At 61.3% G+C, this 19,901-nt stretch overlaps 3 protein-coding genes across 4 annotated transcripts in view; 2 read left to right on the top strand and 1 right to left on the bottom strand.

The window, feature by feature from the left end:
* GALNT6 (polypeptide N-acetylgalactosaminyltransferase 6) overlaps nt 1-9,903 on the top strand; it is an 18,246-nt gene extending 8,343 nt beyond the window's left edge. For both annotated transcript variants that reach the window (XM_063147779.1, XM_063147781.1), the window contains exons 3-11: nt 80-252; nt 2,533-2,682; nt 3,397-3,631; nt 4,948-5,065; nt 5,166-5,366; nt 6,902-7,033; nt 8,322-8,423; nt 8,521-8,673; nt 9,034-9,903. In XM_063147779.1, coding sequence (XP_063003849.1) covers nt 80-252; nt 2,533-2,682; nt 3,397-3,631; nt 4,948-5,065; nt 5,166-5,366; nt 6,902-7,033; nt 8,322-8,423; nt 8,521-8,673; nt 9,034-9,147 — 1,378 coding nt within the window. In that variant the 3' untranslated portion in view covers nt 9,148-9,903. The remainder of the gene's footprint in view (nt 1-79; nt 253-2,532; nt 2,683-3,396; nt 3,632-4,947; nt 5,066-5,165; nt 5,367-6,901; nt 7,034-8,321; nt 8,424-8,520; nt 8,674-9,033) is intronic.
* Nucleotides 9,904-10,859: 956 nt separating this feature from the next.
* CELA1 (chymotrypsin like elastase 1) lies at nt 10,860-12,794 on the top strand. The gene is made up of 8 exons (XM_063147792.1): nt 10,860-10,899; nt 10,991-11,073; nt 11,168-11,268; nt 11,524-11,649; nt 11,734-11,870; nt 12,165-12,310; nt 12,396-12,545; nt 12,664-12,794. Exons 1-8 carry the CDS (start codon nt 10,860-10,862, stop codon nt 12,679-12,681), a joined length of 801 nt encoding a protein of 266 aa, XP_063003862.1. The 3' UTR covers nt 12,682-12,794.
* Nucleotides 12,795-16,835: 4,041 nt separating this feature from the next.
* LOC134413755 (chymotrypsin-like elastase family member 1) lies at nt 16,836-18,860 on the bottom strand. Its single transcript, XM_063147785.1, has 8 exons — nt 18,804-18,860; nt 18,630-18,712; nt 18,435-18,535; nt 18,054-18,179; nt 17,833-17,969; nt 17,323-17,468; nt 17,088-17,237; nt 16,836-16,969 (listed from the first exon to the last, which is right to left on the bottom strand). Exons 1-8 carry the CDS (start codon nt 18,844-18,846, stop codon nt 16,952-16,954), a joined length of 804 nt encoding a protein of 267 aa, XP_063003855.1. The 5' UTR covers nt 18,847-18,860; the 3' UTR covers nt 16,836-16,951.
* Nucleotides 18,861-19,901: the final 1,041 nt, after the last annotated feature.

The following is a 19,901-nucleotide window of genomic DNA, read 5'->3' as shown; positions in this document are numbered from 1 at the left end:
GCTGCGGGGTTTGGCGGGGGGGATATCGGGGGTCGCTCCAGTCATGCCTCCCCCTTCACTCCCCCATTCTGCCCCCCAGGTGCATCGATCAGAAGTTCAAGCGCTGCCCTCCCCTCCCCACCACCAGCGTGGTTATCGTGTTCCACAACGAGGCCTGGTCCACCCTGCTCCGCACGGTCTACAGCGTCCTGCACTCGTCCCCGGCCCGCCTGCTCCGAGAGGTCATCCTGGTGGACGATGCCAGCACGGACGGTGCGTGGGGGACACGGGGACAGAGGGGTGCAGGGAGCAGTGGGTTGTGGGTCAGAGAGATGTGGGGACAGAGGGGTGCAGGGAGCACGGTGGGATGTGGGGCCAGAAGGATGCGGGAGTTGTGGTGAGATGTGGAGTCAGGGGGATGCAGGGACCATGGTGGGATGCAGGGAACACAGTGGGATGTGTGCAGGGGTTATGGTGGGATGTGGATGCTAGAGGGATGCAGGAGTTGTGGTGGGATGTGGGGTCAGAGGGATGCAGGAGTTGTGGTGGGATGTGGGGTCAGAGGGATGCAGGAGTTGTGGTGGGATGTGGGTCAGAGGGGTGCAGGGACCATGGTGACATGTGGATGCCAGAAGGATGCAGGAGTTGTGGTGGGATGTGGGTCAGAGGGGTGCAGGGACCATGGTGACATGTGGATGCCAGAAGGATGCAGGAGTTGTGATGGCATGTGGATGCCAGAAGGATGCAGGAGTTGTGGTGGGATGTGGGGTCAGAGAGGTGCAGGAGCTGTGGTGTGATGTGGGTCAGAGAGATGCAGGAGCCAGAAGGGTGCAGGAATTGTGATGGGATGTGGATGCCAGAGGGATGTAGGGACCGTGGTGGGATGTGGGTCAGAGAGGTGCAGGAGCCATGTGGGATGTGGATGCCAGAGGGAGGTAGGGCAAGCTGTGGTGGGATGTGGATCGGAGGGATGCAGGAATTGTGGTGGGATGGGGGTCAGGGGGTACAGGAGTTGTGATGGGACATGGGGTCAGAGGGAGCATGGTTTGATGTGGGGTCAGAGGGATGCAGGATTTGTGGTGGGATGTGGGGTCAGAGGGATGCTGGAGCTGTGATGGGAAGTGGGTCAGAGAGGGATGCAGGAATTGTGAGAGGATGGGGGTCAGGGGGTGCAGGAATTGTGGTGGGATGTGGATGCCAGAGGGGTGCAGCTGTTGTGGTGTGATGTGGGTCAGAGGGGTGCAGGAGCCAGAGGGGTGCAGGAATTGTGATGGGATGTGGATGCCAGAGGGATGTAGGGACCATGGTGAGAAGTGGGTCAGAGGAATGTGGGCTGGAGAGGGATGCAGGGAGCATGGTGGGATGTGGGTGAAAGGGGTGCAGGAGCCATGTGGGATGGGGATGCCAGAGGGAGATAGGAAGAGCTGTGGTGGGATGGGGGAGCGAGAAGGATGCAGGAGCCACACGGAGCTGTGAGGGGATTCAGGGGCCAGAGGGAGGCAGGATGTGGGATCAGCAGGATGCAGGGGACACCAAGCCCCTTTCCAAGCCTGGAAGCAGCAGCTCTGAGCCATTCACACTCCCAATATCCCGGGATCTCCCAGCAGCCGCTCCCCATTTGACATCCGCCCCTGGGATTTTCCCTTCCCCAGCACCGCTGTTATCCCTGCCCTGGGGACAAACCAGGCACCCCACGAACCTCCACCCTCAGCCAGCTGTAATCCTCGTTAATTAGCACCCAGAGCTAATTAACGCGGGGTTCAGTGTCGGGGCACTGGGAGGAGCGGACTCTGCCCTTGTCCCAGATAAATTCTCCCTTTCCACCCACGGGCTCCGGAGGAGCAGGAACCTCGTGGTGCCCCAGGGCTCCACTACCCCAGAGCTCGACTCCCACCGGGGCTGGATGTGGGTTGGACTCATATTCCCTTCCCAGGGCGCTTTTCTCGGGGTCCCAGCTCCCACCTGGCCATTCCCAGCTCCTGGCTTGGCTGCATCTGCCAAGAAATCCCGGGTTCCTCTGGTGACCCCTTCCCTCAGGAACAGCTTGGTCCTGGTGACACTTCAAGCACAGGGATGTGACCTCCTCACCCACCCTGCCAACCCCCAGTCCCTCTCTAGAGAGGGATTAGACAGGAGGGGCTTAGACCATTATAAAACTCATTTTCTTTAGCCAAAAATATACTTGGGTTTGGGGTAAAGGCTCAGGTGTCCCTGAACCCAAACCCAACTGCAGAGTCTGAGCAGCAGGGGATGGGGATGGGATTGATGGGATGGGATTTATGGGATCGATGGGATTTGGGATGGGATGGGAGAGATGGGATTTGGAATGGGATTTATGGGATGGGACAAGATGGGATCAATGGGATTGATGGGATGGGATTTATGGGATCAATAGGATTTATAGGATGGGATCTGGGAGATGGGATGGGTTTGATGGTATTGATGGGATTTGGAATGGGATTTATGGGATGGGATCAATGGGATTGATGGGGCAGCAGGATGGGCTGGTGGGATGCAGGGACTGATGGCTCCAAGTGGTTTTCCCACCTGCAGAGTACCTGAAGGAGGAGCTGGATCGCTACGTGGAGCAGCTGCAGATCGTGCGCGTGGTGAGGCAGCGCGAGCGCAAGGGGCTCATCACGGCACGGCTGCTGGGGGCCAGCGTGGCCAGCGGGGAGGTGCTGACCTTCCTGGATGCCCACTGTGAGTGTCTCCCCCCATGGCACCCTGTGATACCCTGTGAGTGTCCCCTGTGACACCCTGTGAGTGTCCCCCCGTGACACTCTGTGACACCCTGTGAGTGTCCCCCTGTGACATCCTGTGACACTGTGAGTGTCCCCCCATGGCACCCTGTGACACCCTGTGAGTGTCCCCCCACGACACCCTGTGAGTGTCCCCCTGTGACATCCTGTGACACTGTGAGTGTCTCCCCCCATGGCACCCTGTGAGTGTCCCCTCGTGACACCCTGTGACACCGTGAGTGTTGTCCCTGTGACACCCCGTGATTGTCCCCCCATGACACCTGTGACACCCTGTGAGCGTCCCCCCGTGACACCCTGTCAGTGTCCCCCCTGTGACGCCTCACGGCACCATGAGTGTCCCTCCGTGACACCCTGTGACGCCGTGAGTGTACCCTCATGGCACCCTGTCAGTGTCCCCCCGTGACACCCTGTGGCACCGTGACTGTCCCCAGTGTCACCCATGCGTGCCCCACCACGACAACCTGTGACGCCGTGAGTGTCCCCTCATGGCACCCTGTGAGTGCCCCCCCCATGACACCCCGTGGCACCCCGAGTGTCCGCCTGTGACACCCTGTGTGTCCCCCATGACACCATGTGAGTGTCCCCCCGTGTCACCCGTGCGTGCCCCGGGCTCTGTGGGTTCCCCCAGCCCCGCTCAGCCCTGCCCGTGTCCCAGGCGAGTGTTTCCACGGCTGGCTGGAGCCGCTCCTGTCGCGCATCGCCGAGGAGCCCACGGCCGTGGTGAGCCCCGACATCGCCACCATCGACCTCAACACCTTCGAGTTCTCCAAGCCCGTGCAGAACGGGAAGCAGCACAGCCGGGGCAACTTCGACTGGAGCCTGACCTTCGGCTGGGAGGTGGTTCCGGCACGAGAGAGGCAGCGCAGGAAGGACGAGACCTTCCCCATCAAGTAAGCCCAGCATGGAATGCTTTATCCAGCTGGGTTTTCTCTTTTTCCCAGCAAATTGGTGTTTGTGACGGTGTTCACAGGGGTCTCAGGTTGAAGGAAGAGACAAGGATCTGACTCCATGTTTCAGAAGGCTTGATTTATTATTTTATTATATATTGCATCAAAGCTGTACTAAAAGAATAGAAGAAAGGATTTCATCGAAAGGCTAGCTAAGAATAGAAGAGGAAAGAATGATAACAAAAGCTGTGTCTTGGACTCTGTCTGAGCCAGCTGGGCTGTGATTGGCCATTAATTAGAAATAACCAACGTGGGCCAATCCCAGATGCACCTGTTGCATTCCACAGCAGCAGATAATCATTGTTTACATTTTGGTCCTGAGGCCTCTCAGCTTCTCAGGAGGAAAAATCCTAAGGAAAGGATTTTCCATAAAAGATGTCTGCGACAGGTGTCCTCCTTGGTTTTGGTGCCGCTGGGTGGGCAGTGCTGCCCTTTCCCAGCAGGGTACTCCCTTGGGATTTTGGCATGGGAGATGTCGGGGGTTTGTGCCCAAGCACGGTCAGAGCTGGGGGGGTGGTGGAGGACAAACCTCCCTTGGGGCCAAAATGGACCTTAGAGTCTCCTCCAGCTGCCTCTCGCTCCGGCATTTAGGATTTCATTGCTCTCGCTCCCATTAAGGATTTAATTGCTGTCTCTGCCTTCTCACCCTCGGTGCCCAGGTGCCCCCGCACAGAACAGGTCACCTGTGGATCAGGCTGTGCCAAAATCCCCCCTCTTATCCCTCTGTTTGACATGCAGACAGAGCCTGGGTGGTTTTCCCACCTCTCCCTGGTGCCCCCGCTGGGGAGACACCGGACACCTGGCCCCACCCCGGCCGCGGGGCTGGCTTTGTGCTCGGGTCACCTGGGCGACGCTCCCGTCCCCATAAAGGCCCCTTTCACCTCCAGCCGGGCGCTTGGCTCCCGCCGCTGCCTCGTCCCCAGCAGCTCAGCGAGTCCTTGGCGTTCATTATTTTTCCTGAATAAAAGCGAGGTTCTGTTCCAGCCTCAGATGGAAAAGATTAGGGGAAGCGGGAGGAGGGATTGGGGCACCGAGCTCTGACCTCCTCCTCTTTTTGGCGACAGGTTTTTGGTAACAATATCCTCTTTTCACTTTGAATCCATCTGGCAGGGAAGGCCCCTCCGTGTCACGCTGTCACCTCTGTCCCCTCCCAGCAGCCCAGCCAAAACCACCACAGCTGGATGGAGGGGGACTCTTATTTCCCAAAACTCAGATTTCTCCTCTTTTATTTGTGTTTTACCCCTTCTTTCCCCCTGCAGATCCCCGACCTTTGCAGGTGGCCTCTTTGCCATCTCCAGGTCCTACTTCGAGCACATCGGCTCCTATGACGACCAGATGGAGATTTGGGGGGGTGAGAACGTGGAAATGTCCTTCAGGGTAAGTATGGGGTTCCACCTTCTGAGGGCACCTCCAGGGAGCTCCCTGTTGGGGGGCCCGGGGGCCGGACCCCCCCACCTCAGGTGCGGCTTCCCCGCAGGTGTGGCAGTGCGGGGGACAGGTGGAGATCATCCCCTGCTCCGTCGTGGGCCACGTGTTCCGCTCCAAGAGCCCCCACACCTTCCCCAAGGGCACCCAGGTGATCTCCCGCAACCAGGTGCGCCTGGCCGAGGTCTGGATGGACGACTACAAGGAGATCTTCTACCGCCGCAACCAGCAGGCCTCCCAGATGGCCAGAGAGGTACTGGGGGCTGCTGCTGCTCCTGCTGGGAGGGGGTCTCAGTTTGGAAAGACAGGTGCCTGCTAAGGAAGGCAGGACCGTCTCCGGAAATGCAAAATGTAAACCCTCCCCACCCCTCTGAATTGCTATAAATTTTAAATTAAGAGCTCTCAGGCAAAAAATATGGGAGCAGGAAACAACAGTTCTTTAATAGGGAAGAAAATAAAAGGATAAAAGAAACAATGCAGTAAACTAAAACAACACTGACAGAGTCAGAACCCAGCCTGACACCCTGTGGGTCAGGGTGTTTGCGGCAGTCCCATTGGAATTGTGGCTCAGCCCTCCTGCAGTGTCAGGGGTGGTTCTGCTGGAGCAAGGGGGTTCTGGAGAAGGGTGGAGTCTTCCTCTGAAGATCCAGTGGGAAGGAGAGGCAGCTGCGGCTCCTCTTGGAAATCCAGTGGAGAAGACGTGCTGGTGTTCCAGAATCTCCAGATTATATCTGGGTAGGAATGCTTGGCTCCTCCCTCTGGGCTCACCTCTCCCAATGGGATGCTGCAGTGCTTATCAGCCATGCAGTGACATTCAATAGCTGTTATCAGCAGATGTGCCCTCAGAGGGAGGAGGGATTGTGGAAGAGACAAGGAAAAACTGCCCACTGACAAAAGAGAACTGCCATAGAGATGATGACAGAACACATCTTGCCTTGCAATCTGGGACAGAGGGCTGGTCCTGCTGGGAGCTCTACCTGAGCACCAGCAGCGGGTGGGAGACCAGACAGGTGGACAGAAACAGGCAAAAGTTTTATTTTTCTTTCCCCCTCTGGCCAGATTGTTTCCTAGTAGGAAAACATCGGGGTCTATTAATTCTTTTTTTTTTTTCTTAATGATTTTTTTTTCAACACAAATATTGTAAAGCAGGGCACCCCTGAGGTAGGGAGTAATTGGTACCTGATTCTATTGATTCAGAAGTCTGAACAATTGCTTCATTAAAACTATTTTATATTACATTATACTATACTATACAAAAGATACATACTAAAGAAAGATTCATGACTGACTGAGACAGCCAGGACACAGCTTTGAGTGATTGGCTAAGGAATCAAAACAATCCTCAGTAGAATCCAGCTGACAAATCACGTCAGGTAATCCTCCTAATACATTCCACATGTGCAAAACAACAGGAGCAGAAAGTTGAGATAAGAATTGTTTCCTCTTCTTTTCTCTGTGCTTCTCCAGGGAAAAAAAAAAAAAAAACATGGGAGAGAGAATTGTCTCTCTCTGTTCAGAGAACATGAATGTACCAAAACTTATTATTTTCTTTTTTCAATACCAGAACTTCTTATTCTTCGCCAAAAGATCTCCAAGCTCTTGGTGGAGCCTGTGGGTACCTGCCAGATGTCTGCCCCACCTTGTCTCAGTGCTGGTCACACCTGGAGGGATGATGACAAAGCTGGGGGTGACTCCAGCTCTGAGCCCCAACCTGGAAAGGGTTTTTTTGCGATTTTCCCTATTGTTTTCTGAAGTGAATTTAATTTTCGCCCCGATTTCATTTTTTAGAAGACGTTTGGTGACATCACAGAGCGGCGCAGGCTGCGGGAGCGGCTGCACTGCAGGAATTTCACCTGGTACCTGCAGAACGTCTACCCTGAGATGTTCGTGCCCGACCTGACCCCGACGTTCTACGGGGCAGTGAGTGCCGGGAGCGGCCGGGGAGCGCCCGGAGGGTGGGCTTGGGGGCTTTGAATTGAAGCGGGGAGGGGGAGCTGGTACTGCCACGTCTGTCACCGTGTCTGTCTGTCTGTCACCTCATCTGTCACCGGCTGGTGGGGCCGGTTTGGGCTCCGGCCGAGCTGGAATCCGGCAGAGCTGGTTTGGGGTGAGTCCCGGGTGGGGAATCCGTGGGGATGTGGACTTGGGTTAAACTCGGGGGAAGAGCTGAAAACTTCCTTGAGCGCCAAACACCGTCCTGGCACAGGGAGGGCTGGAAAAACTGGGGATGGATGGGATGGGATGGGATGGGATGGGATGGGATGGGATGGGATGGGATGGGATGGGATGGGATGGATGGGATGGGGAGCTCCATCTCCATCCCGAGAGAATCTGGGCACGGGTTGGGAGGCAGGACCCCATCTCCAGCCCCCATCCGCAGGGAAATGGAGACAGGCGGGATGTGGAGGGCTGGCTCCGTCCCTGAGGGAGCAGGGGACAGCAGGGCACGGAGCTCTGGCTGCACCCCCGAGGAACTGAGGGCAGGCAGGATGAGGGGCTGCAGCTCCATCCCTGAGGATGGGATTCCCCTGAGGCAGGAAAAGCCTTTTCCCTCAAGCTGGGTGTTGGATCCTGAGCCTGCCCCTCCTCAGCCAGGGCGATGTGACAGCAGCTGGCACGGCCAGCACCCAGCTCGGTGACAGCCATGTGCTGGGTGCTGGCTCCCATCCAGCTTTTAATTCACCTTCATTTCCTGAAACCTCCGCCCGGGGCCTTTCCCTTTGCTCCGCGTGCCGGAGGCGATGGCTCGGGCGTTCCTCATGTCCTGGAAGAACACGGGACCCGGAGCCGGCGCTGGGTGCCAGGATGGTGTTTGCACAGTGATAACCCAGAGCCCTGCACGGCCAAACCCGAGCCGGTCCCACCCTGGCTCCTCTGAGCCCTTCTTTCCTCCACTCTCCCAGACTTTTTCCTCATTCCTGCCCCTTTTTCCCCCTAGCCCGTCTTTTACCCGTCTTTCCTCCCTCTCCTCCCCTCCACACCCCCGTTCCCGTTGCCTTTCCCTGCCCTTTCCTCCCCATCATCTTTTATCCCCCCACCTCTTTTTTCCCCTTTCTCTCGTTTTTCTCCCCTCTTCTTTGCCCACCACCACCTTTTTTCCCCTCCCCTTTTCCCCCTATCTCTTTTTCCTCTCCTTTCCCTCTTCTTTTTCTCCCTCCTTTTTCTCCCCTCTCCTTTTCCCACCACCACCTCTCTTCCCCTCACACAGATCAAAAACGAGGGCACCAAGAGCTGCCTGGACGTCGGGGAGAACAACCACGGTGGCAAACCTCTCATCATGTACCCCTGCCACGGGCTGGGGGGCAACCAGGTGCGCTCCCCGAACCACCCCCATCATTTCCCCTTCTCCCACCCGCGGTTTTTCCCCCGGGGCGCGGCGGTGACCGCTCCGTTGTCTCTTCCCGCAGTACTTTGAGTACACGAGCCAGCGGGAGCTGCGCCACAACATCGGCAGGGAGCTGTGCCTGCGCGGGGCCGCGGGCACGGCCGAGCTGGGCGAGTGCCAGTTCCGAGGGAAGCCCGGCCGGGTGCCCGCCAGCGAGGAGTGGGACCTGGCGCAGGTGAGGAGCCCCCAGTTTATACAGCGAGCTGCGAGCTCATGGATGTGCATCCGTTTTTAGCCTGTTGGTTAGGGCATATAGCTGTTAACTGTGCTATGATGGGATCAAAGCCCATCTGTCCAGTAAATTGGAAGGTCCTAGCTTAATTAAAGCATTTAGGGGGTGCAGGGTAGTGGCCCGCGGATTTTAGCAGAAACTGGGAAGGTTTAACTCTTGTTTAAGGCTTTGAAGGCCTTCGGTTTAGGTAATCCTAAATTTCTTAGAGTCCTTATCATTAGGCAATGGTAATCGCCTCTGGGCACGGTGAGGCCCCTCCGGTGCTGTTTCCCCTCGCTCACGGTTTGCGTTGTTTCTCGGCAGAACCGGCTGATCAAGAACTTGGCCTCGGGGATGTGTCTGACGGCCCGCGGGAAGCACCCGGCGCTCGTTCCCTGCGACCTCACGGACCCGCACCAGCTCTGGTCCTTCACCTAAACGGGAGCAGAGCCCCCGGCCGCGCTCAGGAAACCAGGACCCAAAAAAAAACTCCCTTGTTCGCTTTAATTTAAGAAGTGAAAGCCTTAAATATGCTGCATTTCGTGGTTGCCTTGAACGGAATCCCGCGCCTTTGGGAGCCGGGCTCGGCCGGGGGCGCCCCAGGGACCCCGAAACGCAGCGAGGAGGGCGGGGACGCTCCTGCCGATGCTCCTCGGGAGCCGCTGCTCGTCCTCCCCAACCCGGCCCCAGCCAGAGCCTCTTCAGGCTTTAAAAACGTGGGTGCGCCTCCCCGGATGGGGAATCCGAGCGGGAAAATCCGGCCAGGAGGAGGATGGTGACCGTGGGGCTGCTCCCGTCGAGGGGGGATCGGGGCTTGCGGTGGCCGCTGGTGGGCAATGGGAGAAGTTGGGATCTGTGCCTTAGGAATCACGTGGATTTGGAGGGGGGAGGAAGTTAGATTCTTGCTTTTATTATTGTTATTATTAGATGATGATGATGATTCCTGGGTGCGATTCTGCTTGTGCTGGGCAGGAGGGGTTTTCCCTGGCTGGCACCAGAGAATCCTTCTGAACGGGATCCTGGGTGCCACATCTCCTCTGTTCCAGATTTTTTGTCTATCCCAGCTTCTGTAGCTGCCACTTTTGTTGCCATATCATTTACAGTGGGGAAAAATCCTCCTGGACATGGCAGAAGGGGGGAGAACCTGTCCTAGACACTGAACTTCAAATAAAGAGATGATTTATTTTACACAAATTGTGTTTCTGGCCATTCTGAGCTCCCAATGCTCCTCTCACAGTGTATCCTTCACACGTCTCGTTCTAGAAACTCCCTATTTAGCCCAAAAATGAGCGTGCAGCCCTTTGTGCCACAGCTGGGGGATCAGCTCTGCTTTGGGGTGTCCCTGTGTGGGGTGGAGCCATTGCTGCTGTCCCTTGCTGTGTGCCCTTGGTGCTGAGAGAACAAACATGGGATTATCTGGAGATGGTGTTCCTGGGACGTTCTGTGTTTTCCTTGGAAATAAGTACAGAACTGCAGCAGGTGCTTTTGATTTCTATCACTTTTTTTGACCTGGTTGACCCCATGACTGCTGTGATCCCAAATCAAAGAGCCTATGCTGTGAGGGCCAATGTTCCTCACCAAAACAATCTCCATTTGGAGTTCAAGGGTTAAAAAATGACAGCGTTTTGGCCAAAACTCGAGGGTTTCTTTCAAGTTGTATCGCTGCTTCCTCCTGCCCCAACCTCATGCCCCAGGGAGGCCGAGCCCGGCCCTGCTCCAGCGCCAGCTGTGCCGGGGGCTTGGCGAGGGGCTGAAGGTCGTGCCCTGTTTGTGCCTCGATTTCCCCATCCCGGTGCCAAAGTGGCTCCATCCAGGTGTTGGATCAGCCCCGGGAGCCATCGCACGAACCGAGGCCCCGCCGAGCTGCAGCCAAGGCCTGCTGGGGCTGAGAGCGGGACCCAGCGGTGACACGGCTCGGGGACACGGGGACAGCAGGTGCCAGCGCAGGGCAGCGTCTCCCGGGGCTGCGGCGCCCGGGGGGGCTCGGGGTGTCCCTGGGCTGCCCGGGGACCCAGTGTGCTTTGGCACGGGGGCCAAGGCCGCTCGGCGGGGCCGCGGCACCTGCTGCCCTTCCCGCGCCGCCTCCCGCCGCCCCGTTAAAGCGCCCGGGGCCCGGCGCTCGGTCCCGCCGCCGACAGCGCTCCACCATGATGCTGCAGCTCGTGCTCCTCGCCGCGCTCGCCCTGTGCGGTCAGTCCCGCCCGCAGCCTCCGGCCTCGGCACCCCCGAAAGCCGCCCGGAGCCGAGCCCGGCGGGACTGACGCCGTCCCTCTGTCCGCAGGGCGCTGCTCCGAGCTGGATCTCGATGGCATGCAGCGGGTGGTCGGCGGCACCGAGGCGCGCTCGCACTCCTGGCCCTCCCAGGTGGGTCGTGCCGGCGTTCCAGGGCCGGGCCCGGGGCTCTGCCCGCGCCGGGACCCCGCGCTCAGCCCCGCGCCGTGTCTCGCCCCCTCCCCAGATCTCCCTGCAGTATTACTCCGGGGGCGGCTGGCACCACACCTGCGGGGGCTCCCTCATCCACAGGAACTGGGTGATGACCGCTGCCCACTGCGTCAACAAGTGAGCGCCCCGGGGACCCCTCCTTCCCCTCGCCAAACCTCCTTTCCCCCGAAAACCCTTCCGAGCAGAAATTCCGGCTGCCCCAAGCCCCAGAGCAGCCGCCCTTGGGGGGCTTTTGGGCTCCTCCTTTTTGGCCGGGCCCCCGCGGGGCTGCTCCGGGAGCGTCCTGGTGCCGCTCGGAGCCTCCCGGGGCCGCTCCCGCTCGGGCTGCCCGCAGCTCGGCGCTGACGGAGCGTTTGTGCGCCTTGCCGCCAGTAACATGCAGTACCGCGTGGTGGCCGGCGAGCACAACCTCTACAGCAACGACGGCACCGAGCAGGTCTTCAGCGTCAGCAGGATCATCGTCCACCCCTACTACAACACCAACAACGTGGCCGCAGGGTAACGCCCGCGGGACGGGCACTTGGGGGGAGCCCGGCCCGGGTTTGGGGGCTCCTTGTAACATCCTCTCCCTCCCACCGGCAGATACGACATCGCCCTGTTCCGCCTGAGCAGCTCGGCCACCCTGAACAGCGCCGTGCAGCTGGCCGTGCTGCCCCAGGAGGGCACCATCCTGCCCAACAACTACCCCTGCTACATCACGGGCTGGGGCCTGACCCGCAGTGAGTGACGGGCTCCCCCCGACCCCAATTGCCCCGGCACGGCCAACGGCGGCAGCCGCGGCAGCGCCCGGAGCCCGGCACGGCCCCGGGAGGCTCCGCTCGGGGCTGCGCTCGGGGCTCGCAGGTGCTCGGAGCCGGCCGGGGCCGTGCCGAGCCTCGGGGGGACGGACGGGGCCGGGCGGGCTCGGGGGGACGGACGGGGCCGGAGGGGCCGGGCGGGGGCCGCGGGCTCTGCTTTGGCCGGGCCGTTCCCGCGGCTCCGGGCCGGCGCTGACCGGCGCCCGCTCCCCGCAGCCAACGGGCAGCTGTCCAGCGTCCTGCTCCAGGCCCCGCTGCCCGTCGTGGATTACCAGATCTGCTCCAGCGCGTCCTACTGGGGCTCCACCGTCAAGAACACCATGGTGTGCGCCGGCGGCGACGGCGTGCGCTCCGGCTGCCAGGTGCGCCCGCGGCCCCCGCGCTGCCCCCGCCGCCCCCGGCGCTGCTGCCCCCCAGCCCCGGCTCACGCCGCTCCTCGCTCCGCAGGGCGATTCCGGCGGTCCCCTGCACTGCGCCGTCAACGGGCAGTACCAGGTGCACGGCGTCACCAGCTTCGTCTCCAGCCAGGGCTGCAACGTCGCCCGCAAACCCACCGTCTTCACCCGCGTCTCCGCCTACATCTCCTGGATCAACAGCGTAAGGCGGCCGTGCCGGGCCGGGCCGGGCCGTGCCGGGCTCAGCCCCGGCGCTCTCGGGGCTCCGCTGCGCCCGCCCCGGCCCCGCGCGGCTCAGCCCGGCCCTTCCTCCCTTCCAGGTCATCGCCCAGAACTGAGCCCAGCGGGACAAGCGCTCGCTGCCCCGAGCCCATGGACATCCCCTCCCTGCCCCGCGCCGCGCTCCGGCCTCCTCGCCCCCGAGCCGGCCTCAATAAAATCTCTCCTCCCTGAAGTCTCTGAGCCTCCGCGCTGCCGCTTCTCTCCTTCCTCCGCCCATCCTTCCTCCTCCCGCCCGCCATCCTCCTCCTCCCCAGCTCCCGCACCGGCCCTTCCCCGCCTCCTCCTCTTCCTCACTCCTCAGCCAACAGCCCTGCGGACCAGGAGCTGCCTCCGAGCTCTGGGGCAGCCCCGACGTCCGTGGGATGCTGGAAAAGGGGCAAACGCTGCAAAGACCCTTCCCGGCCTCCAAGGCAATCGCCCCTTGGGAGAAAAGGAGGCTCAGGAGGGACCTTCTGGCTCTGCTCAACTCCCTGGCAAGAGGGGATAGCCGGGGGCTCGGGCTCTGCTCCAGGGAACAGAGGGGAGGGAAGAGTCTGAAGTTGTGCCATTAAAGGCTCAGGTTGGACATCAGGACATCCGGACATCTCTGGGCACACGGAGCGTTCGGGGCAGTCCCATCGGGATCTCCCCTGACTCTTGTGCTCCATTTCTCTTCCCCAAATTCCCTCCTTGGCCATGAGAGGTGTCGGATTCGGGCACTGCCACCCCCTCGTCCCTCAGCTGCGTCCTGGGGCTGTGCCACACCCCCCCAGCCTGGGGACACGCCACCAGCACCAACGTGCCCCAAACACCCACTTTACACCCAAACAGACACTGCTGGGTGGATCCGGCAACCTCTGGGAGTGCCCCTCAGCCCTGGGTCGTGTCCTGCTGAACAAAACACCCACGAGTGACAAGAGGGCTTTCCCAGCCCTGGGGGGGCCGTGGGAGCAGTGGCTGCGCCTGGCGCTGCTGAAGCCCCCAGGGCCGGGTCCAGTTCTGCCCCTCCCAGCAAGACAAGCACCGAGGGGCTGCAGCGTGTTCAGAGAAGGGAACAGAGCTGGGGAACGGGCTGGAGCAGCTGAGGGAGCTGGAAAGGGGCTCAGCCTGGGGAAAAAGAGGCTCAGGGGGGACCTTTTGTCTCTGCAGAACTCCTGACAGGAGGGGTAGCCGGGGGTCAGGCTGTGCCCCAGGGAACAGGGACAGGAGAGGAGGGAAGAGTCTCAAGCTGTGCCAGGAGAGGCTCAGGTTGATGGACATCAGGAGATGGACACAATCCCTCCCTTGGCAGGCTGTGGTCTCAGCCCTGGTTTCCCACGACAATCCAATCCCAAATGTCCCATTCCACAAGGACATTGATTCCCTGTGCAGTGACACCAGCACAGCCCCAGCCCCAGCCCCAGCTGGTGCCTCTGAGGAGGAACTGTCGGGTTCATCCCCTCATAGTCCAAGGGTGCAAATCCCAAATCTTTGTCTCTTCCTGTCTCTCCCAGTGTCCACTCAACTTGTGGGAATCCATAAAATCAGAGGGGTTTGGGAAAGATGCAAAAGACAGGCCTCAGAGACAGCAGAACTGTGATTGGAACTGAGCAGCAGCCATGAGATAGGTCAGCAAAACCTCCAAAGGGTCAGCAGCTCATGGCCTCTTGTAGCACCCAGAGCTCAATCTTCATCTCACCCACAAACTGAGCTCTTCCTCGACTCACCAAGCACAGAATCCCAGAATCCTTGAGGTGGGAAAAGCCCTCCCAGACTATCGAGTCCCAGCTGTGCCCAATCCTCACCTTGTCCCCTGAGCCCTGAGCGCCACATCCAGTCCTTCCTTGGACACCTCCAGGGATGGGCACCCCAAACCACCCTGGGCAGCCCCTGACAATGGCCAACCACCCTGTCTGTGTGTCTTAGGTGGCAAGATGTGTCTGGGGATGTGTAATTTATTATGACCTGTCAGAGGTGGGGCAGTTATCTTCTGTTCATTGGGCAGTTTTCTTTATCTCTTCCACAACCAATCCTCCCTCCAGGAGATCTATTTTGTTAATGAGCATTAATTAGTAATTATCATCTGTTCATGGGCCAGTGAGTGTCCCTGCATGGCTGATAAAATTCCATCATCCCATGGGGAGATGCTCCACCCAGGGGAGGAGCCAAGCATTCCTGCCTGCATACAGTCTGAGATTTCCAACATTCCTACCTGGATAGAATCTGACCCTGGGAACACCCCAGCAGCCTTTTCCCCCTGCACTGCCAGAGGAGCAGCTTTCTGCTGCCCTGCATGGCCAGAGGGAGCCCAGGCCCATCTGCAGCAGCCCTGGAGCTGCAGAGGAAAACTCCCCCCTTGTGCAGGATCCCTGCTGCAGCAGAGCCACAGCTGGCACTGCAGGAGGGCTGAGCCCCCCTGGGATGGGGCTGGGACACCCCCTGACACACAGGGGGCAGGGCATGGTCTGACTCTGGCTGTTGTTTTGTATTACTGTTCTTTCGTTTTTAAATTCTTCCCTTTTAAAGAATTGTTATTCCTATTCCCATATCTTTGCCTGAATGACCTTTAATTCCAAAATTATAAAAATTTGGATGGAGGGGGTTTACATTTTCCATTTCAAGGGAGGCCCCCGCCTTCCTCAGCAGACACCTGGCTTTTCACACCAAGACACCATGAAAAAATTCCTCCTGATGTCCAACCTGAGCCTCTCCTGGCACAGCTTGAGACTCTTCCCTCCCCTCCTGTCCCTGTTCCCTGGAGCACAGCCCGACCGCCCCTGCTGCCCCCTCTTGTCAGGAGCTGTGCAGAGCCACAAGTCCCCCCTGAGCCCCCTTTTCCCCAGGCTGAGCCCCTCCCCAGCTCCCTCAGCTGCTCCAGCCCGTTCCCCAGCTCTGTTCCCTTCTCTGAACACGCTGCAGCCCCTCGGTGTTTTCCTTGCTGGGAGGGGCAGAACTGGACCCAGCCCTGGGGGCTTCAGCAGCGCCAGGCACAGCCACTGCGCCCACGGCCCCCCCAGGGCTGGGGGTGCTGAACCATTGGGGGCGGTTCTGGGGCCTCGTGAGGGCTGATGGAGGAAATGTGGGGGACCCTGCCCTTTGGGGGTCCCCCTGTGTCTGAGGGTGAGGTCAGGCCCGGGGGGCTTGGGGGTTTGTGTTTCCCCCAGATTTTTCTGCTGGGGAACCTGAACCCCCATTTCCACCCCTGAGAGTCCATCCAAGCTCAGACCCCCCCAAATCCACGAATGGGCTTCTTCTCCTCCAACCCCACCTCCCCATGGAGGGGATCCCCAAAATCTGAGGGCTCAGACAGACACTTCCTGCCCCTCAAATGTTCCTGGATCAGGGAGTCCTCAGCCCCCATCTCTGTCTTTGTGGGACCCCCCTCAAACTCAACCCCCACAGATCCAGGTCCTGAATGGACTCCTTCACCCCAAAACCCACCTCTCCACAGAGAGGACCCCCAAATCAGGTGCTCAGCTGGGCACCTCCTCACACAGACGTGTCCAGGGTGTGTTTGGGGGGGGTCTCTTTTCACTCGTGGGTGTTTTGTTCAGCAGGACACGACCCAGGGCTGAGGGGCACTCCCAGAGGTTGCTGGATCCACCCAGCAGTGTCTGTTTGGGTGTAAAGTGGGTGTTTGGGGCACGTTGGTGCTGGTGGCGTGTCCCCAGGCTGGGGGGGTGTGGCACAGCCCCAGGACGCAGCTGAGGGACGAGGGGGTGGCAGTGCCCGAATCCGACACCTCTCATGGCCAAGGAGGGAATTTGGGGAAGAGAAATGGAGCACAAGAGTCAGGGGAGATCCCGATGGGACTGCCCCGAACGCTCCGTGTGCCCAGAGATGTCCGGATGTCCTGATGTCCAACCTGAGCCTTTAATGGCACAACTTCAGACTCTTCCCTCCCCTCTGTTCCCTGGAGCAGAGCCCGAGCCCCCGGCTGTCCCCTCTTGCCAGGGAGTTGAGCAGAGCCAGGAGGTCCCTCCTGAGCCTCCTTTTCTCCCAAGGGGCGATTGCCTTGGAGGCCGGGAAGGGGCTTTGCAGCGTTTGCCCCTTTTCCAGCATCCCACGGACGTCGGGGCTGCCCCAGAGCTCGGAGGCAGCTCCTGGTCCGCAGGGCTGTTGGCTGAGGAGTGAGGAAGAGGAGGAGGCGGGGAAGGGCCGGTGCGGGAGCTGGGGAGGAGGAGGATGGCGGGCGGGAGGAGGAAGGATGGGCGGAGGAAGGAGAGAAGCGGCAGCGCGGAGGCTCAGAGTCTTCAGGGAGGAGAGATTTTATTGAGGCCGGCTCGGGGGCGAGGAGGCCGGAGCGCGGCGCGGGGCAGGGAGGGGATGTCCATGGGCTCGGGGCAGCGAGCGCTTGTCCCGCTGGGCTCAGTTCTGGGCGATGACCTGGAAGGGAGGAAGGGCCGGGCTGAGCCGCGCGGGGCCGGGGCGGGCGCAGCGGAGCCCCGAGAGCGCCGGGGCTGAGCCCGGCACGGCCCGGCCCGGCCCGGCACGGCCGCCTTACGCTGTTGATCCAGGAGATGTAGGCGGAGACGCGGGTGAAGACGGTGGGTTTGCGGGCGACGTTGCAGCCCTGGCTGGAGACGAAGCTGGTGACGCCGTGCACCTGGTACTGCCCGTTGACGGCGCAGTGCAGGGGACCGCCGGAATCGCCCTGCGGAGCGAGGAGCGGCGTGAGCCGGGGCTGGGGGGCAGCAGCGCCGGGGGCGGCGGGGGCAGCGCGGGGGCCGCGGGCGCACCTGGCAGCCGGAGCGCACGCCGTCGCCGCCGGCGCACACCATGGTGTTCTTGACGGTGGAGCCCCAGTAGGACGCGCTGGAGCAGATCTGGTAATCCACGACGGGCAGCGGGGCCTGGAGCAGGACGCTGGACAGCTGCCCGTTGGCTGCGGGGAGCGGGCGCCGGTCAGCGCCGGCCCGGAGCCGCGGGAACGGCCCGGCCAAAGCAGAGCCCGCGGCCCCCGCCCGGCCCCCGCCCGGCCCCGTCCGTCCCCGTCCGTCCCCCGAGCCCGTCCGGCCCCGTCCGTCCCCCCGAGGCTCGGCACGGCCCCGTCCGTCCCCCCGAGGCTCGGCACGGCCCCGTCCGTCCCCCGAGGCTCGGCACGGCCCCGGCCGGCTCCGAGCACCTGCGAGCCCCGAGCGCAGCCCCGAGCGGAGCCTCCCGGGGCCGTGCCGGGCTCCGGGCGCTGCCGCGGCTGCCGCCGTGGGCCGTGCCGGGGCAATTGGGGTCGGGGGGAGCCCGTCACTCACTGCGGGTCAGGCCCCAGCCCGTGATGTAGCAGGGGTAGTTGTTGGGCAGGATGGTGCCCTCCTGGGGCAGCACGGCCAGCTGCACGGCGCTGTTCAGGGTGGCCGAGCTGCTCAGGCGGAACAGGGCGATGTCGTAGCTGCCGGTGGGAGGGAGAGGATGTTACAAGGAGCCCCCAAGCCCGGGCCGGGCTCCCCCCAAGTGCCCGTCCCGCGGGCGTTACCCTGCGGCCACGTTGTTGGTGTTGTAGTAGGGGTGGACGATGATCCTGCTGACGCTGAAGACCTGCTCGGTGCCGTCGTTGCTGTAGAGGTTGTGCTCGCCGGCCACCACGCGGTACTGCATGTTACTGGCGGCAAGGCGCACAAACGCTCCGTCAGCGCCGAGCTGCGGGCAGCCCGAGCGGGAGCGGCCCCGGGAGGCTCCGAGCGGCACCGGGACGCTCCCGGAGCAGCCCCGCGGGGGCCCGGCCAGAAAGGAGGAGCCCAAAAGCCCCCCAAGGGCGGGTGCTCTGGGGCTTGGGGCAGCCGGAATTTCTGCTCGGAAGGGTTTTCGGGGGAAAGGAGGTTTGGCGAGGGGAAGGAGGGGTCCCCGGGGCGCTCACTTGTTGACGCAGTGGGCAGCGGTCATCACCCAGTTCCTGTGGATGAGGGAGCCCCCGCAGGTGTGGTGCCAGCCGCCCCCGGAGTAATACTGCAGGGAGATCTGGGGAGGGGGCGAGACACGGCGCGGGGCTGAGCGCGGGGTCCCGGCGCGGGCAGAGCCCCGGGCCCGGCCCTGGAACGCCGGCACGACCCACCTGGGAGGGCCAGGAGTGCGAGCGCGCCTCGGTGCCGCCGACCACCCGCTGCATGCCATCGAGATCCAGCTCGGAGCAGCGCCCTGCGGACAGAGGGACGGCGTCAGTCCCGCCGGGCTCGGCTCCGGGCGGCTTTCGGGGGTGCCGAGGCCGGAGGCTGCGGGCGGGACTCACCGCACAGGGCGAGCGCGGCGAGGAGCACGAGCTGCAGCATCATGGTGGAGCGCTGTCGGCGGTGGGACCGAGCGCCGGGCCCCGGGCGCTTTAACGGGGCGGCGGGAGGCGGCGCGGGAAGGGCAGCAGGTGCCGCGGCCCCGCCGAGCGGCCTTGGCCCCCGTGCCAAAGCACACTGGGTCCCCGGGCAGCCCAGGGACACCCCGAGCCCCCCCGGGCGCCGCAGCCCCGGGAGACGCTGCCCTGCGCTGGCACCTGCCGTCCCCGTGTCCCCGAGCCGTGTCACCGCTGGGTCCCGCTCTCAGCCCCAGCAGGCCTTGGCTGCAGCTCGGCGGGGCCTCGGTTCGTGCGATGGCTCCCGGGGCTGATCCAACACCTGGATGGAGCCACTTTGGCACCGGGATGGGGAAATCGAGGCACAAACGGGGCACGACCTTCAGCCCCTCGCCAAGCCCCCGGCACAGCCGGCGCTGGAGCAGGGCCGGGCTCGGCCTCCCTGGGGCATGAGGTTGGGGCAGAATGATGCAGAGATAAGGTATGAAAGAAACCCTCGAGTTTTGGCCAAAACGCTGTCACTTTTTCCCCCTTGAACTCCAAATGGAGATTGTTTTGGTGAGGAACATTGGCCCTCACAGCATAGGCCCTCTGATTTGGGATCGCAGCAGTAATGGGGTCAACCAGGTCAAAAAAAGTGATAGAAATCAAAAGCACCTGCTGCAGTTCTGTACTTATTTCCAAGGAAAACACAGAACTTCCCAGGAACACAATTTCCAAGTAATCCCATGTTTGTTCTCTCAGCACCAAGGGCACACGGCAAGGGACAGCAGCAATGACTCTGCCCCACACCAGGGACACCCCAAAGCAAAGCTGATCCCCCAGCTGTGGCACAAAGGGCTGCACACTCATTTTGGGCAAAAGAAGTGGGATCTGTGGATTACTGAGATTTTGGGGATTGTCGTGTGTTAGACACACAACTTGTGTCGTATCCAACTCCAGATGTTCCACTTTGTTCCAGTGGGTCTTTTCCACCTCAGGATATCCATGATTCCATGAGTCTGAACATCTGGGAGCTCTTGGACAACACTCCTGGATTTTGGG

Source organism: Melospiza melodia, unplaced genomic scaffold (assembly GCF_035770615.1).
Source record: "Melospiza melodia melodia isolate bMelMel2 unplaced genomic scaffold, bMelMel2.pri scaffold_51, whole genome shotgun sequence".
Taxonomy (NCBI): Eukaryota; Metazoa; Chordata; class Aves; order Passeriformes; family Passerellidae; genus Melospiza; species Melospiza melodia.
Note: the sequence above shows the minus strand (reverse complement) of the source record. Positions and strands in the feature narration are given on the sequence as shown.